The sequence below is a fragment of the Clinocottus analis genome, unplaced genomic scaffold (genome assembly GCF_023055335.1).
Source record: "Clinocottus analis isolate CAN_PGR_092001 unplaced genomic scaffold, fCliAna1.0.p SCAF_13, whole genome shotgun sequence".
Classification (NCBI taxonomy): Eukaryota; Metazoa; Chordata; class Actinopteri; order Perciformes; family Cottidae; genus Clinocottus; species Clinocottus analis.
In genome coordinates this window covers 6,332,729-6,350,657 of record NW_027175854.1, presented here as the reverse complement: position 1 = coordinate 6,350,657, position 17,929 = coordinate 6,332,729, and the positions used below count along the sequence as shown (strand labels likewise).

Sequence of the window (17,929 nt, the reverse complement as noted above, 5' to 3'; positions counted from 1 at the left end):
ATGACTTTAAACCATGGCTGAATTAGTATGTCACCCCAAATGCAATAAACTACTAGACAAAAAAAAAAGAAGAAGAAAGTTCTTGAAAAGAATCTGAACAGCTTTCAGTATACAATGATCACATTATAAAATATGTTTCTGAGATGACAACATGGCGAGAACACATACAAATGTTAAATAGAAATACTGGATAGGTTGTCTGCTTTTACAGAAAAGCGTTATCTTAATTTGCAATACCAGTTTTGAACGCCTGACTACCTTGTCTTGTAAATGTGCCCTTACAATTCTGTGTGTGTGTGTGTGTGTGTGTGTGTGTACCTGTTCTCGTTGGAAGGTCTCTCGGAGGTGCTCCAACCCGAGACTTTTCAAGAACTGGTTGATGGTCATGTCCAGCAGAGCTGCAGAGACAAAGTGATGTCAGCAGGCATGCTACACGCGCCGACATGCTTTCATTTAAAACAAACGACCACAGGATCAGCCTCTGATTTAGGACACAACTTACTGTACGCACTTTCTCCTTCCTTCCTGTCGGACCCAGACGCGCCATCTGCTGGTCCAGTGGCACCCCCAACGGTGATGTCACTGAGAGGCGTGGTGAGGTTGTCAATGCTGCTGGCTGCAGACAGACAGGACGGAGACGGAGAGGGAGAGACGCCCCCTACAGCACCTGTGCTCACCACACTAGCGCTCACCTGGGAGTGGAAGAGAGACCATTTGGTTTGAAGGGTCACTAAGTCAAACATTATCGCTGAACTGTTGTACACACTGACAGATATTTTCCAATTTTTTACAGTGCACACATTTCAACTATCTCTACCACTTGTTTTCAGTTCAACAGACATTTCAACTTTGCTTGTTATTATATACAGCAATTGAGCTTTTTTTCTAGTTGGCAGCTTCTTTTTTTTTTTTTTTTTTACAGAAAATGCATAATATGACCACTGCTTCATAAAGTTTAATGTTCTTTCTATACGCCTTCACACGCGTGTGGACTCACCACAGTGGCTTGAGGTTTTAGGCAGCTTGGCAGGGCATCTGGCGGCATGGCGTCAATCAACAATGCTCTGATGTCATCAGCCTGCAACCGATAAAGAGGCTGACATTATGATAAGACGTACATAGACGTAGTGATAGTGAAAGCATAAAGCACTCTATGTTTAATTCTCTGCCTAACAAACAACTTGCTTATGTTTTAGCACATATGCAGCTTAGCGCTGAAGCCACCAGTCTCTTATACAATATAACATTCGCCTCTACAAGCCACTGGTCTCGCCAGACCCAGTTTGAATGAATTACATTTTTCATTTGCAAGGGGAAGAATTTGTTTATTTTCTCTCCAGAGTAGAATTGTCTCACTTTCAGGTGCAATGCCTTAAATAACAACACCATAAAAGGTGCCATCCACTTAATAAAAAGTTAACCCAAATCTAATCCGCGGCTGTCAATAAGAAATGTGATATTATGCATTTAGAACTGAATGTATCATCAGCTCTTTTGTTTAATGCACTTTGAAGAAGCAGTTGGATTGTCCGGGTCGTTCTTGGGAGTGCTGAGGCTCAGTTTGACTCGAGGCTCAGTCTATAAATGACTCCACTGTGTTCATCTACTGCGTACCGTTGCCAAGTCCAGTGGCGTCTGTACCTCCTGGTTCTTCATGGTGGGATCGGCTCCATGGGCCAATAGCAGAGCGCAGAGCTGAGTCCGCCCCTTCTGGGCCGCCTCGTGAAGGGGAGTAAACGCCCACTTGTCTGTGGCGTTGACGCACGTGTTGTACTTGATCAACAGGGCGGCGATGTCCACGTGCTAGACGGAGGAGAGGAGGCGGAGGTAAAGAGGAGTAAGGAGGAGGTGGTGAGGGACGCACAGAGAGCAAGGGAGGAGAGGAAAGAAGAAAGGAGAAGGAGAGATGTAAAGGGAATCGGAGAGCAGCGATTAGAAAAAGAATGAGAGCAAAAAGAGGGGGAAGTGGTGGGAGGAGGAAAAGAGACAACAGATAAAAGTGTTTCACCGGAGCAAATGTGGGAGGAGTGCTATAAAAATCATGATAAAACAATCTGTAATACGTGTGAATCTCTGGAGTGAAACGTGTGTGAATTATTAACGCCATCATGATTCTTGTGTTCCCGCAGGTCTTAGCTTTCCTTTCCTTCCTGTTTCTTCCCCTCATCGTCTGACTCCAACTGTTATCTTAGCGTCAAACACAATGTTGCTTGTTTTTGAGTACCAGGGGGGATGCTAAAGAGTGTGTATGTGTGTGCGAACTTCAGAAAACACGCTCATCAAGTTTTCATTCAAACATGCGTTTCGTGATTCTTTCCGTAGTAGCAAGGCTGTCAAGCTGTTTGTGGAATGTGTTTGAGAGCAAACTAAGGACTCCAGATGAAGGAGAACGCACATATGCATGTCTTCAGAGACCCTCAGTGTAATATTCACATTCAAGGCATAATAAGCAGTGTTGGAGTGTACAATGACAAAAAAAAGGACAGCATGTCAAATTGTCAAATAAAAATCTTTCAATTCTTTTTTTGTATTAATCATTGATTCTAATAAATTAGAAAAATAAAAAGGGGGGGGGAGATCACAAGTGTTTTGTGATTAATAATGAGTCCCATCAAGTAAAAGCTAAATTCACTTTTTGTCTCAAAACTTGAAGATATTATACTTTTATTAGATATGAATTTCATCCCGAGAATAAATGTGAATAAACATTATAAGAGCAACATATCTGAATTAAACTGAATTCAAGTGTGTAGTGAGTGAACATATGTGTGTGCGTCTCTCTTACCCCGTATGAAGCAGCGTTGTGTAACGGTATCAGCCCTCCTTTGTCCTGTGCATTCACATCGGCTCCATGTTCCAACAGATACTCGGCCACCTCCAAGTTGTTGTAGCCGGCTAGAGAGCGGTTGTTTTGACAGACAGATGGGGGTTGTGATATAGCGTCAGATAAACAGAGAAAAAGAAGAGAAACAAAAAATGTAGTCAGGTAATGAGAGAGGAGGAAAGCCAGGGAGACATGCCGGCCTACAGTGTGGCAGCGTATAATCATCTTTTCCCTTTACAAGCGAGTACATCAAGGCAGAGGGTGCGTGGGTGTGTGTCTAAGTGGTCAGATCTATGAAAAAAGAAAGAAAAAAGGCAAACCTTCAAAGTGGTTCTTCAGCAGTTTCTTAACTTTAAAAGTGCCAGTCATGCCGCAAAACATTTTTTCTAATTATTAATTCTTTATCATCCTACAAAAGCCAGCCTGATCATGAAACTCTATAAATACAGAGTCCAAAAAAGAAAGAAACGCATAAGAGAAGGCAGAGGAAGATCTGCTTTCCCACCAGAGCAGGATTACATGGAGAAGCTACTGCGGGAAAAGTAGTTTGAGAGACGGGCTAAGGCATTTTTAACTTCAACAGTTCAATTCCCAATTCACGATAACCTGTTTCCCACTGGGGAGTGACTTCATTTAACACTGAGGCGCCACACTTTACCCCCACTTTAAGCAAGCTGACAGGAAACCCATTTGTGGTGCTTGAAGGTAATCTTCACATCATGTCAGAGCGAAAAAAAAATTAAAAGCAGGATGATAAAAACAACACCGCAATATCTAAATATTTACCCTTCTTGCTCTGACATTTTAAGGTAAAGGTTGAAGACATTTTTTTCATCCTGTGTTTATGCAGAGTGGTGTTCTTTTTATCTCTGGAGCCGCTGTTATCGTGATTACTGATCCCGAATGAACGATTATGTGCACCTTTGAAGAACCACCATATCTCTGCCATCAGGATTTAAGAACTTTATCAAGTTTGTGTGAGATCCAAGGTCGTTACAGTACAAGAAAGGTTCTCGTGTTACGTCGCCATAAATTAGTGATCTGAAACTACCCAGCTCTTGACAATAAGACTGAAAAAAGAGGCAACACATCGCCTTCATCCTTGCCTCCCTCTCACTGGCCCTCATGATCGTCATTTCCCTCACAGAGACACACAGCAGGGTTTGGTTCCAGAAGAGCCACCTGAGTAAAAAGGGATCCGCACGCTTAAACTGTGTGCGTAAAAATAAATACAAGTAAGTTACCAACAGACTTTAGCTGTGTGTGTGTTTATTGCTTTGTTCTTGGCACCCGTACCGAGCCCAATCTCAGGAGGTTCTGATGAGTTCTAGTGAGATGGATTGGCAATTTCAGCAAAACAGCGCCTTCGAATGTCTGACTTCACCCTTCATTTTAATTAGTCTGCAATGTGAGATTTGCATAACCAGAGAGGCGCTTACTTAATCAAAACAACCTGTAAATGTGCAAGCCGCTTTTTTTTTTTTCCGGTTCGCGATTCTACAAGGCACAATACCTGCAAGGTGCAGAGGCGTTGAGTTGCGTCCCTGCGTATCCCGACAGTTGATGTTGTCGGGGCTACAAAGCTTCTGCACCCGGGCCAGGCAGCCTTTTTTCGCGGCGTCCAGCAGCGCGGCGTCTCCTCTCAGAAGGTCCTGGATGTCGGTGTCCCCGTCCTTCACCAGGTCCAGAGGCGTGTTCCCGTCTCGGTTCTTCTTGGTGGGGTCTGCGCCGTGCTGGAGAGAGGAGGCCCAGATGAGAGTTCAGTGTAAATGCACGCCAACGCCGATGCGGCAGACCGTGGTTGCGATCAAAATGTCCAACTTTCTTTTTTTGTCACACCAAAGTCAAAATGTTGGGGGAAAATGTATCACTCCCCAAAAGCCCCGTATCATTTGAACCCCAGTGGAAGAGTTTCGCTTCCACGAGGAAGAGACGATGACAAGTGAGGATGAAGGTAATTCACTGGAGAGAAGAAGGGAGGGACAGACGAAAAGGAGGCAGAGAGGTGAGGACAGGACATCCAGTGAAGTGGAAAACACCACACGCCCTGGAGATGGGCTGGAAAGCAGACATTTTCATCCTTCAACCGTCTCCCTCGGCTGCGGTTTAACTTGTCACTTCATTGTAGGTTTTTGAAAATCTGCTCATTAAAATGTGATGTTGAGGGACAACTCCCCTGGGGATCCCCTGCTGGCCTGAAACTGTCCGTTATACATCTTTCATGCCTGTATTCCCTATTTAAAAGTTAGGTTTTTTTTTTTAACCTATTCATAATCAGATGTTTCTGCCCTACTTCTCCACATCTCTCCGCTGTAATCATATTCTCACTGTAATTTATTCGCTATCCAGGAAAATTATAATCGAGACCAATTTAGGTAATAATTGGGGACATTTACATATTAATGCATGTTGGTTTTCCATTGGATTCCGCCTATATGCATTCCATCTACAATATTTAACAGGTTACGGACCTGCAAGCTCTCTGAAAGATTATCTGGCTAAGGCATTTTTTTGATGGATTTTTGTTCTATGAGGAAGATGGACTTCATCACCGTGCTCAAATCTAAGTGCCGATTTTAAGCCAACGTAATTTCTGAATGCTAACATTGCGCTAAACCCAAATTCAAACTGAGGCTGCTTGCTGGGATGTTTTGTCCTAAAAGTATCTTGAAAGGTCCAAACTGAAAGTTTGACCCGATGATGGTGCTCGATGAAAAGCGAATGGACCATTTTGAGGTGAAAATGTCATTACTTTAACACTATTTCCAAACCCCCCTGAGATGTTTCTTTAAAAGCTAAAAAGTAGAAATCCCAGAAATCCCCAAAGTGATTAGGATTCATCCTCTGGGCTCCAGGGATATCTAGACCAGATAGCACTCCATCCGATAGTTGTTCAGACATTTCAGTTCGCACCATCCCTCGAGCCAGACCGCTAGCAATGCCACAAACACAAAGAAATGCTGGGTGTCCATTGTGAACGCAGATTCTCCTTTGATTGGAGGATACATTTCATTGTGTGACACTTTATTCCTCACAAAGAAAATGCTAATACTCATTTTGTGTCTCACACAAGGTCCAGAATGCCACCGCACCAGGAGAAAGGGAAACAGAGTTTTATTCTGAGCAACAAATCCAACACAGAAAGGGGACAATATAAAGTTGACAACAAACAGAGCAAACAAAAGAGAACCTGCTGCTGAACTCTGGAATAGTTTATTCAAAAAGAGAGAACAGTCGCGTCCCGAGGCCATGGCAGATTACCACCAAAGTGCGGGAACAGTTGGCGCATGTGTGTGTGTGTGTGTGTGCACGCGTTTAAAAAAAGGGGGAAATGAGGGCGCTGCTATGCAAACACAAGAATCGCAATCACAGCTTAGTGAAGTGGAAGGGATTTTACAACCAGAGTGGAAACACTTCCCACCACCTTGAAGAATCGATCGTGTGTGCGTGCGTACGTGCATGTGTGCGCGCGCTTCTAACATCGACCTCCAGATCTCTTATTGCAGCCCTCGGATCAGTGAAAGTGTGGCCTGGAGGACCTTGAGTATCGCCGGGGCTTTTGTTTTTGAGACCACTCACTGGGATCTCTCTCCACCCGGCTCAAACGCCGACTCTCGAGTCCGTTGCCGAGTTGCCGCCAGACGAGGATAAACAATCACTTGTAACAAACTCCCACTAAGGATAACGAGCCTCGTGCTGGATGAGCATAAACAAAGCTGCTCGGGCGTATGGTGCTCCTGGACGATGTGCTGAAGGCGTGCGCCTGCCAACGACAGCGGCACCGGTCACCACGAGCACCGACCGGTCAGAGTAGCCCCACTTGCCACAAGGAAGATGGGTGTCGGATTAAAAAGGGGGAAAAACAACAACATTAAGTGTCTTTAAAACATGTCTGACCATCACAAGTCTTTAGAACAGCTTCAACACTCCTTTACAAGCACTGTCATGATCTCGGGCGCTCTGCTGGAGGGATTACCGCGATTACCCCAAGAGATACTCACTCAAATGTGTGATGCTGATTGTTGGGTCAGTCTGAAATCTCCAAAAGATGTTTAAATGGCTTAAGTATTTAACCGTAAAGTGGCCCCTTGTGCTCCCTAAAATGAGTCTGCTGTAATACTCGCTTACTTAATATGCAGATTTAGCTCCACATTAAATATGCAGCTAAATCCAAGATTAAGTGTAAATTGAGAGGTCTTGAATATATCGTCTTTGGTGGTTGTAATGCTATTAAAGTATGTATCCTTTTTCTTTTCCTAACATTTTTCTCTCGAATGATTTTGCAACTGGAGCTTCTGTGAAGCAAAAACAGATTTCAGACGTGATCCGACTACAAGATATCATCATTATCATCATCATCATCATCATTAAAACAACTAGCTGTGAATAGTGTGAACAACTATTGCCCAATGTCAATCACCCTCCTAGGCACAGTATGTTTCAAGAAGAAAACCTTCTCTCCTCCAGCGTTTCACTCGCCTTTCACACGACTGTTTAATAGAATGTTAAATAATAGATTTCTCCTCTGTGTTTTCACCGGCGAAAGAAAATGCAAATTGTTGTGCGTTTCCATCCACGAAAGGAGTAAAGAGTTTGGGTGCGTCAGGATAAACAGTTGGTGGCATGGATTCTCCAGCAACCAGTAAAACACTGCAGAGAGACGCCGCAGCGATATGACATCATGAAAATGGCCTTACTCAAACCTGAAAAATACGTCAGGGAAATATAGCATTTATGTTCGCTTCCTGTGTTCATTTGAGGAACGATACGGTCTCCTGAACGCCGATCTGATGTTTTCCAGGTTCCAGTCACGGCTTACCTAAAAAGTGTGTTTTTATTTCACTCTGAAACTGCTTTTCGCCTCGAGAGATGTCACCTTCCTCAACACGGCCCCGCTCCACTCGACCATAACAGCCGTACAAGTAACTCCACCGCAAACGCACACAGGCGCGTATGCACACGCACCCACACACATCATCATCACTCTTTTTTTTCTTTGAACGCTGTTCAATTGCAGTTCGGCTCAAAGGGCTTTGCGATTGCTGCAGTGAACTGTTGCGTGCAGTACTTTCTTTTTTTATTAGTTTGTCCGTCTGACCTTGTCAATCTCATAAGTTCTCTAGAGTCTAGTTGACTTCCTCACTGCCAATTTCTCTTCCGTGCACATACTGCTCTGTACACACATGACAGATTTCTCCAAACTTAATCTCATTGTGTAAAGAGAGTAAAGGGAATGAGAGTTGAAAAATGTTGAAGCATCACATTTTCCCTGCAGCTCATGCGTTTGGTTTGCGTTGATCTAATAATGATTTATAAAGCCCCATATGTCAACAACATTGTGCTGGTGGAGCCTAGTCTGGAGGTGTTCATGATAGGAAAAACACAAAAAAACAAAAACACATTCAGCTGTAAAACTGCAACATTTCACAGGACTCATTTAGACTTTACGAGCTGTGACGATAAGGACAAACACAACAGATATTTTCTGCCTCGCAGTCTGATTGGTCTAAAAGTATCCTCGCGGGGTTGAAATGCTCGCCAATTCCTGGGCCCTAAATGGACTGTTATATTTGTTATTTCAAAGAAAAAAGTCTTCCATACTGTTGATTTGCACACCTTTTAAATTTGCAGCACTAGTCTGATTTACATTGCAGTGATGACCACTGAGGTTTAAGGATGCCAATGCACGTGAATGTAAGGCGTGGAAAGGTAGTTTAAGAGGGAAGCGCAGGTCTAACCTTGAGCAGCAGCTTGCAAATCTCATATTTGCCCTTGGCGGCGGCTTCATGGAGCGGCGTGAACTTCCACAAGTCGGCCACGTTGACCGAGGCTCCGTGTCTGACCAGCAGCTCGGCCACCTCGTAGTGACCGTAGGAACAGGCGTTGTGGAGGGGAACCAGGCCCCTGTGAGGGAGAACATAGAAATGATTACCACCCATGACCAAAATAAAGCTGCCAATGTTTACTTTAATGGTTTTCTTTTTTATTACAAAGGAAACCATAACTTAGGAGTCCCACCCTTTGTCCTTGGCGTGCACGTCGGCCCCGTGGTGCAGCAGGTACTCCACCACCGCCACTCGGTTGTAGCCGGCGGCAAAGTGAAGGGGGGTGGAGTGTCTTCCCTCCAGATCTCTGCAATTCACATTCTGAGCCGTACACAACGACTGCGGAGAGACAAAGAGTGGAGATTAAAATGAATATCTGTTTTCAAATGAAGGACCTGATCAGCTGAAGAGCCCTGGACAAAAGTACATGATATAGTATCTATAATTAGGCTTTAAAAGGACATATTTGATTTGAAGATGAGATGATTTGAAGAGGTTTTTCAATAAACGTGGAGCATTAAAAAGAATTATGCAAAATTAAAATAACACCACAGTTCCACTGAAAATGGATGATAGGTCGCAATGAATAATTGAGATCTAAAAAAGATTGCGAGAAGAAAAACGGGCAGGAAATGGACACGGTTTTTCTTCTGATAACGGGAGAAAATGTAATTTACATATAAATCTGAACAGGGACATTTCTATGTTCTGCCTCGAATGGTTCAGGTTCTCAGCAGAATGTATTTCTTTGGAGTCGGCATCTTTGCCTATTATGACATTTTTCATGATTTATCATGTTGACTGCTTGAGAATTACCTAGAGGCTAAAGGACAGATTGTACTGATTCTAAAGTCCCGCTAGACAAATTAGTATTTGGGCTACATACATCATTTTTTTTTATTCCCCCCCCAAAAAAAACACAGCCAATGAACCAAAAGCAACATCAAACACGAACAAACAGCACTTCTGAGACAGCGAGAAAGATAAAATAGAGCAAAGAGCAACTCTGCAACTACAACCCCCCACCCAAACATGATTTATGATGAAAAATGTGTTGGTGAAATGAAATACAAGGAAAAAAGGTTTTTAGCGAACAACGGCAAAAAATATTGAAGTTATTAACTGAAGTTGATTCACGTCTGCTGAACTGAGGTAGACGTCTGCTCCCCTGCTGTTCACACAGAATAACTGTGCCAATGTTTTTCTGTGATGGACCCAATTACACCTTGGTTAGAGGAGACACGGTGGGAAATTCATTTGGAAGTTTTCTTCTCCCATATGCTCCGGGATGCTGTTCTAAAGGAAATGATATGAAACACATGCGGCTGGCAGACAGATTCCTCAATCTCAAGCTATCCTCCCTCACATTAACTGCCATCGAGGAAAACAAGTGTTTCCAGGAAAAAAGTGTTCAAAACTGGAGCATGGAATCTGAACTCCACCGACAATGAAAATGATGTGATTAGTTTTGATGGAAGCTGACGGGGTACGATTGAACTCTAGGCTGTGAATTGGGTTTCATAGGAACCAAACCGGCAGAAACGATGGAGTCAATATCTAGCAACAATATCAGTGATAATCAATGTGGAGCTGCAAGGTTTGTTCAATTAATCTCTAAATATATTTAGAAAATGATACGATAATTTAGGTATCTTGTGTTGTTGTGAAGAACGACTCGGTAGTCACGTTGCGTCTGCGGCCACCTGATGGCCGTTGATGCTCGCCTAGCTCTGTTTTTTAAATATTCCTTTAATTTACAGTAAATGTAGCTGCTCTAAATCAAACTAGGAAACGCTCGTGTTGGTTGAGCGATGCAAAGTGTTCTAAAAAGTGTTTCTTCTGTCAATCAGTAGCTACGCCAGACAGTTAAGCCGAGTCTGTGTCAGTGTCTGTGTGTGTGCGTCTGTGTGTGTGTGTGTGAGACATAAATAAAAAGAGCGACAGAAAGCCAGACCGAAGCTTGTTGTCTGTTTTGCTCCGATTCCCTGCCTACCTGCCAAAGCATCACCCTTCAGACGCTGACAGACCCTCTTTCGTCTGGATAACCTCATTACTGTCTGTCTCCGCGGGTAAAGACACAACCACTTTCCCTCTCCACCAAATACTTCTGTCAATTTCTTTCTTTTTTTTTTGGGCCGGATCTTACCAGGCCCTGACATCTGGTGGGCGTTTTTTATCCGAGGCATATTAAGGAGCATCCCGAGCGCCTACAGTTCTAACACGAGTGGGCCCGGTGCAACTCATGCTGCTATGATTACACTGAGTGTCTTATGAGATGAGAAATGTGACCTTTAAAAAGAAGAGAAGGCTTTGCAGTTTTACTTGGATCAATATGGGCAAAAAAATACAAAGACAAGAAGAAAAAGCATTTCATTCACGGCGAACAATATCCACCTGACATTTAACTGGAAGCACTATGAGCATAACTCCATGAGAGCAACAGGAGTAGACACAAAGGACAAGACATTTTGTTTCATTTGCAGTTCAAACAAATAAAGGCAAGATAATCTGTGTCATTGAGTCACTGTCAAATGTACATTATCCAAGTGTTTAGCCCATCTATAGTTTCATAATGTCTGCTGTTTCTCACTGCTGCACATGAATGAAAGTCTCTCATTACAGTTGAAATGATTCAGGTTTTTTAAGGACAATCAACTTATATATTTATTATCTTTTTCTGGGCTCATCATAACTGTAAAACCGGCTCAGACATGTTTGGTGTTTATAAAGTAAGTGTTCAATTTTGCGGCTGACAAGTTTCACGCGCAATTTTACAGAACTTGATTCCACATGATTTCCAAACCTTAATGAGGCAATTAAAACAAAAATGATTTCTGCTCCCTCAGCGCAAATTATTTCCTGCGATCGGTGTCATTAAGCTGGGGGTCTATTCATTTTTCAAATGAAAGCAACATTGATTGTTAGTAGAGGAATGAATTTTCTCTCTTTTATCCCTTTTCACAGCAACACCACTCTTGAGCGTGTTCTGCCTAAATTAAGTTAAGTGGATTTATTTTTGATTGTTCCACTCTGATCACATTTATATTAACTCAAACTTTCAAGCAGGGGACAACATCAACGTTCAGTTACAAAATGTGATGCCCACACTACCTTGACAGTGTCCAGGTCTCCGGCTTTAGCAGCTTCCAGAAGTCTGTAGTCAACGTCTGAGTTCCTCACCGGGACGTTCTCTGCAGAGCGGAGAACATTGAAGAGAAACATAGAATAAAAGATGCTTTTGGGCAAACATTGGCTCCAAATGATCGTAAACAGTAAATGCATCCTCTGCGAATGGTGAAGACAGAAGATGATGTTGGCCAAAACCAGGATCACTAATGCGCGCACACACACAATCCAAAATTGACGAAACAACATCTTATGTTAAAAATGTTTTGAAATGACTAAATTTCTAAAGTAAACTTAGTTGATTTGCCCTCCGACAATGAGTGACAGGCGGTAATGATTTGTCAATGATTCATCTGCCAACCTACGCAGTAGAATGAGTGAACTGAGTGACTGATGTTTTTTTAAAAAGTGTCCGCCTTCCCACCGAAAGTTGGATGAGAAGATGGACACCACTCTCATGTTAGTGTGCTGAATCTAAAGCTGCGGGCGGCAGATGGTTTGATGTGGAGTTTCCTCCAGCACGGCGCAGGAAAGTTGGCTCACTGCCTTTTAGCTTTTCTCAATCTGCAGCGTCAGTCTGAAAGCATCAATACTGACCTTTCAAAAACAATCCCAGTTAATCCCACTGTTGCCAGAAACCAAAACACCAAGACACCTACACATCTGCTCGCCCGGCCTCCCACACACAGACAACACAAAGGGTAGCGCATACCGTTGAGTATTTGCTGAACGGCTTCATTTCCCATCTGAGCAGCAGTGAAGCCCTGCAGGGACAACAGAGAGGCGTCCGCCCCGTATCCTAGCAACAGCCTGCAGGTCTGAAGGTGGCCCGCCATCGCCGCGCGGTGCAGCGCCGTCTGACCCAGCGTGTCCACGGCGTTCACCTGCCAACACAAACACCTTTAAAGACCTCGGGTTGCAGTTTTTTTTGGAATAAAACAGTTTCAATTCTTTAAAAAAAAAAAAAAAAACACTGTTCATCTTCATTATTGGTGATGAGTTCATTGTGATTAAAACTTTCCATCTCTAGCACATCAGGGTTCAGCTAAGAAAAACACAAAACTACAAAACTACATTTGTCAACCGGTGAATATTTTTCATCGGCACTGTATACGGGGATGAGAAAACGATAGTTAAAAAAAAACAAAAAAAACACACACATCATGCCAATTTAAATGCAGTGTGAATAGGCAGGTGGATATAGAAACATATGTATTCATACATGGATATAGAAAGCACATTTGCATAATGATATCCGACTATAAAAATGCTGTGGTTTACCTTGGCACCATGTTTCTGCAGCACCTCCATGATGTCATTATGAGCACGTTCTGCTGCCACGTGGAGAGGAGTCATGAAGCTACAAAGAGGAGAGAGAAGGAGGGGAAGCACATCTTGAGTCCCGACTTTGTTGTTGTTGTTCAAAGCAAAAAATACAGCCCTTAGCAGCTGCCTTCATCAGCGCGTGATCCCCTCGATATGAAATAATTTCGTTGACAGCGCGTATACAAATATAGTAATTATCTGACTTTGTGTTTACGAGCAGATGTTAACAGCACTCACTCTTTGTTCTTCTCATTCACGCTGGCTCCTTTCCTCAACAGCAGCTCCGTCACCTGTTTCCTCTTCGGGTGCGGCGATGCTACAGCACAATGCTAACACAGAGAAACATCACCTGAGCGTCTCTGCACCGGCATATTATCGGTGTGTGCGTGTGTGTATCCATCTCACCAGTGCGGTCTCGTGTGTGTGAGGGTGTTTGAAGTTGATGATCTCCATGGCCAGGGTCTTCTTAGCCTTGGCCATGTCAGCTTCTCGAGCAGCTTGAAGCAGCGAGTGGCCCTTAAACTCATCTGTGCACACACAATACTTCAACATGTCAGGGAAAGAAGACAACAGCCTCAATTTCAGGGAAATTGTTGAGTGTGTCTTGACAGATTTCCTACAAACAGAAAAAAAGCACCTAACCACCGAGGAGTATCTGGCAATTCACCTGAAGAGAAAACTTTTTTACGCTTTACGAGGTTCTCTGCAGACAACGAGGAATTATTTTACCTGCAATGACCCTGCTGCCTCCAACACTTCAGAGACATTACTTCAAAGTTTTTACCAGCGAAACTAGTGATTGAACTTCTGGTGCAAGAGTCTGTGTGCTGCAGTCGGAGCGGAAACTAGCGATTACCCTGAAAATGAAGAAATGGTATCTTATCACAGCGAGTGGCCTCAGTGTGTAAGCAAATGTCAAACTGTTCCTTTAAATTACTATCGCTATCCTTCTTACTTATTCAGAGCCATTTACCGAAAGTTTCCCATTTACCGAAAACCTATTTTCACCTTTTTTTTTCCTGAGTGATCTGGGCAAACTAGACTTTTTTCTATTGATTTTCTATTGTGAACAAAAGAAAATGTCTATCAAGGTACTAAGGGTTCAATCAAACACAACCAAAGTATTTTTCACAAAAAGTCAGATAACAATTTGCTTCAGGAAACAAAAACCCTTTTTTCTTTAAAAAGTATATCGACACTAAACACAGAGACTTTTAGAGAAACATACACTCCACTAGGCTATTGTCCCGTTACCATAGATGTGAACCTCCTTTCATCAGCTGGAGGATCCATCTCCAAACTAGATGAATACAGTACATACCAAAAAGAAAAAATACAATTTGGAAGAAATGCTATACAGAATAGGATTGCTTTGAAAATCTTCAGTGTTAGCTTCAGTGTCTTGTTATTGCAGCAAATGTCCCTCTGAGATGTGTTTTCAAAAGGCACAACCTAATCAAAAAACCAACAACTAACAGGAGCAACTGCCCTGCGGTAGTACATAAACCCAAAATGGCTTCTGATTCAAGTCGCGTTTGATTTTTGCTTTGATCTGCCGCATTACAAAGATACAGCAACAAGTGCAGCAGCGAGAGAGCTAACTCACTAATTGACTTTCAAAGACTTGCAGAGAGCTTTCTGGCAGAGACAAAGACTTGTCTGGTCTACTTTGACTCTGCAGATGCAAAGAAAATTAATTCAACAGTAGCATTCTCCATCCTATTTTTTTTATTACTCTCTCGTACATCAGCAAAATGCTCAATTAAGCAAACTCATGCATGGGGATGTGCCGATTTTATGGAGGCAAAAATACACATTAACGCTGAATCAAACCTGATATCACAAAGGAGCACAATATTTTAAGTGTATGTTTGTGTGTATAGGCCCCACATACATATTGAATAACAATTGAGTTCCTTTTTTCTTAGATTTTCGAAAGCTCAAAGGCCAAACCATCTGTTGCATCCTCAACAGCTTCTATGATAGACGCGTCTGCACTTGGTTTCTGTGGCGTTTCATCCAGTACACGTGAAAAAAAAGACAACAACTGCATATGAGCACGAGTCGAGACTGCATTTTGTTCCACTCGGCTTTTCAAGCACGTGGAACTGTTGGCAATTGCCTCTTTTAAAACCCACAATCGCTCGCATCCAGCTGCAGAAAACAGCAGTTCTCTCATCGAAAGAGTGAGATTCCCATTTTCTGCTGTCTGAACACTCAAACAAGTGCTCCGAACGTGACGGTGTAAATACAGCCTTCTTAAAACCACCTATTCATTAATTCAGCATGGTGGCACATTGAGAGGGCTGCGTGCTGCAGCTGCAGTTTATGTAAATGAAGCGCCACACTCACAAGCGAGTCTCTCCTTCAGCTCGGGAGTAGGCGCCATGTCCACAGAGCTCTTGCTGTGGCAGTTGAGCAGGGTCGGGTCAGCCCCGTGGCTCAGCAGCAGGGAGCAGACCTCCACTCTGTTTTTAGATGCCGCCTCATGGAGTGGGGTGAACTGCCACAGATCCATGGCATTCACACACGCCCCATGCTGGGAAAGGGGAAAAAAAGAGGGTGTGGGGGGGAATGGTGGATTCATAAATGTCAAGAAGGCGTTAGGAAAAAAGAGCAACGTTTTTATTTTTGGGAACAGGTTTTCTTTGAATATATTTTTTAATAATCCTAAAAGGGATTAAGCAGTCCGTCCTTAAAAAGATAGCCGTCTTGTTTTTAATGAAACAACAAAGAAAGTGGGGGATTGGGATTCAATTTCCATCCTTATTTTTAGCAAGGCAATATGATCATGTTAATAAAGAGTAATTGCGACTGCCTAAGTAGATAGCGAGATAGCGAGATAGCGAGCGTGCGAGTGTGTGTACCTTTAGCAGCAGCTCGGTAACTTCATAATGTCCATAAGAGCAGGCATTATGTAGAGGCACCAGACCGCTGGAGGAACAAAACACAAAATAGAATTCTTATTCGCAATACATAAACACATTTTTGAATGCCAAACAATAACAACATAATAATGTATTTTATAACAAAACCTAGAGTCATGCTAGCAGTTCTGTGAGGCTTTGCTGAGACAAAGAGTTCTTTGAGCTAACCTAAATGCTAACATGGTCAAACTGACAACACCTCAAATCAAAATGAATCAAGTGTCACTGCATTTATTCAGAAAAACGAAATTCGGATGCATGACGCAGCATAAACACTGCAGCACTATCAGAACCGGGGCCATGTTTTTCCCAGTTTGAAAATTAGAGGAGAGACAGTAAAAGCCCTGCGAGTGGTGCGCTTGTCTAATCATGCAGCGAGGATTTCTGATGATGGAAAGCACTGATGAACACATCTTTACCAGCCTACTTGCTACAAAGTACCGCTGACATATTATACATGTAGTTCTTCCAGTCATTTGCATTATTTAAGTCGTTGTACGCACCCCTTGTCCTTGGCGTGAACATCTGCTCCATGCTGTAGTAGCAGCTGAACTATCCTCACCCGGTTGTATCCTGCTGCCAGGTGAAGCGGAGTGGACTGGAGAGATGAGAAGTGACACAGAAAGAGACAAAGAGGGGCCGAAAGAGCAAGGGGAGGGGTTGGGGAAAGAGGAAGTAGGAAGTAGGAGACACAGTGAGAGTGAAAAGAGAGAGAGAAAAAAACAATTGTTAGCCCACACATGTGTTCCACAGCACGACAGCCAATCATTGTGATTTCATAACGTCGTCCTCTCCGTACAAAGTGCAAGGAGGTTCTGGTTATGACCGAGGACCCAGATGAAGAACGTTTCTTAAGCGAAGACCTTTCAGAGAGCAATGGGCTGTCTCACCACTGAATCAGTCCACAGTAATAAAGCCCTGACTATATTTTTCCACAATAAAACTGATGAAAAGCTGCAGCTCTGAATGCTTTAAAATGGGACTGAGATGAGATGGCTTCTGCTCTCCGAGGAGCGCTTCCTCCATATGCTCTCAGCCGAGGCCATTCTTCTTCAAAGCCGGAGCGACACCCACTCTATCAAGACTCCGGGACACGACATAAAGGCCATTTTACGTCACTGGATGGACCGAGGATCGAATTGTGAATGGGACCGGGATTAAAGCTACCCCAAGGAGCAGGCAGATCTGAGAGTTCTTAGATAGCACACACTGAGCCAACTAGAAAAGTCCCTTTTACACAGGTGGCCTGCCATCTTCCAGAGACCTTCTGTCTGGGTCGTGCTAAAAGTGAGTCCCCATGCCAGGAAAGCTGACCAAACAGTTATTTGGCTTTAAAACCTGCTAAAAAAAATGAAAGAAGTGTGCAACAGAAACATAATGAATCATGATGAACATAAAGTCTGTGATTAACAAGTCCACAAAAGCTTCCCTTTTACAAACGATACGCTAACACTCTTCCATTTCCTTTCAATTAATACATGAAACAAACATAAAAGGAGTCATGCTATCCATGTTTTTCCCTACTGCTTTAAAGGGTTTAACTGGCTTGCTTTTAAATTGCATCATCTTGTTGTGCCCTCTTCTAATGAACTAATTCAATGGCACAATTGGATGGAAATGCACACTATTTTGCGTTGTATTTTGCTCATTTCCTGGAAACTTGATTCAAATTTCTGCTACAATTTGACAGAAACTTTACTCTTTCCAGGAAGAAATGCAACCCTTTACTTACTGTAGCTCATATAGACAGAGATTTAAGGAAGTCCTTTGTGGTATGTTTAGAATAGAATAACAATCCTGTATGAAGATTTGACAAATAGTAAGCCAGCAAGGTGAGAAGGAAGAATTTGTGTGAACTTCGTACGTAAAAAGGACCTTCATCCTTCTTAAAAACAATAGCT

General features: G+C 42.9%; 1 protein-coding gene across 3 annotated transcripts in view; it reads right to left on the bottom strand.

The window, feature by feature from the left end:
• Positions 1 to 17,929, bottom strand: part of LOC137783523 (poly [ADP-ribose] polymerase tankyrase-1-like) — a 63,567-nt gene that overhangs the window by 9,740 nt on the left and 35,898 nt on the right. The window contains exons 7-22 of one of the 3 annotated variants that reach the window (XM_068573545.1): positions 16,532 to 16,626; positions 15,969 to 16,035; positions 15,454 to 15,640; positions 13,507 to 13,628; positions 13,339 to 13,430; positions 13,057 to 13,135; positions 12,488 to 12,659; positions 11,761 to 11,840; positions 8,843 to 8,988; positions 8,563 to 8,728; positions 4,338 to 4,557; positions 2,786 to 2,895; positions 1,615 to 1,803; positions 998 to 1,078; positions 512 to 692; positions 319 to 398 (exon numbers count right to left, since the gene is read on the bottom strand). In XM_068573545.1, coding sequence (XP_068429646.1) covers positions 319 to 398; positions 512 to 692; positions 998 to 1,078; positions 1,615 to 1,803; positions 2,786 to 2,895; positions 4,338 to 4,557; positions 8,563 to 8,728; positions 8,843 to 8,988; positions 11,761 to 11,840; positions 12,488 to 12,659; positions 13,057 to 13,135; positions 13,339 to 13,430; positions 13,507 to 13,628; positions 15,454 to 15,640; positions 15,969 to 16,035; positions 16,532 to 16,626 — 2,067 coding nt within the window. Of the gene's footprint in view, positions 1 to 318; positions 399 to 502; positions 693 to 997; positions 1,079 to 1,614; positions 1,804 to 2,785; positions 2,896 to 4,337; positions 4,558 to 8,562; positions 8,729 to 8,842; positions 8,989 to 11,760; positions 11,841 to 12,487; positions 12,660 to 13,056; positions 13,136 to 13,338; positions 13,431 to 13,506; positions 13,629 to 15,453; positions 15,641 to 15,968; positions 16,036 to 16,531; positions 16,627 to 17,929 lie in introns of all 3 variants that reach the window. The other 2 variants (XM_068573546.1, XM_068573543.1) reach the window with 2 other exon arrangements.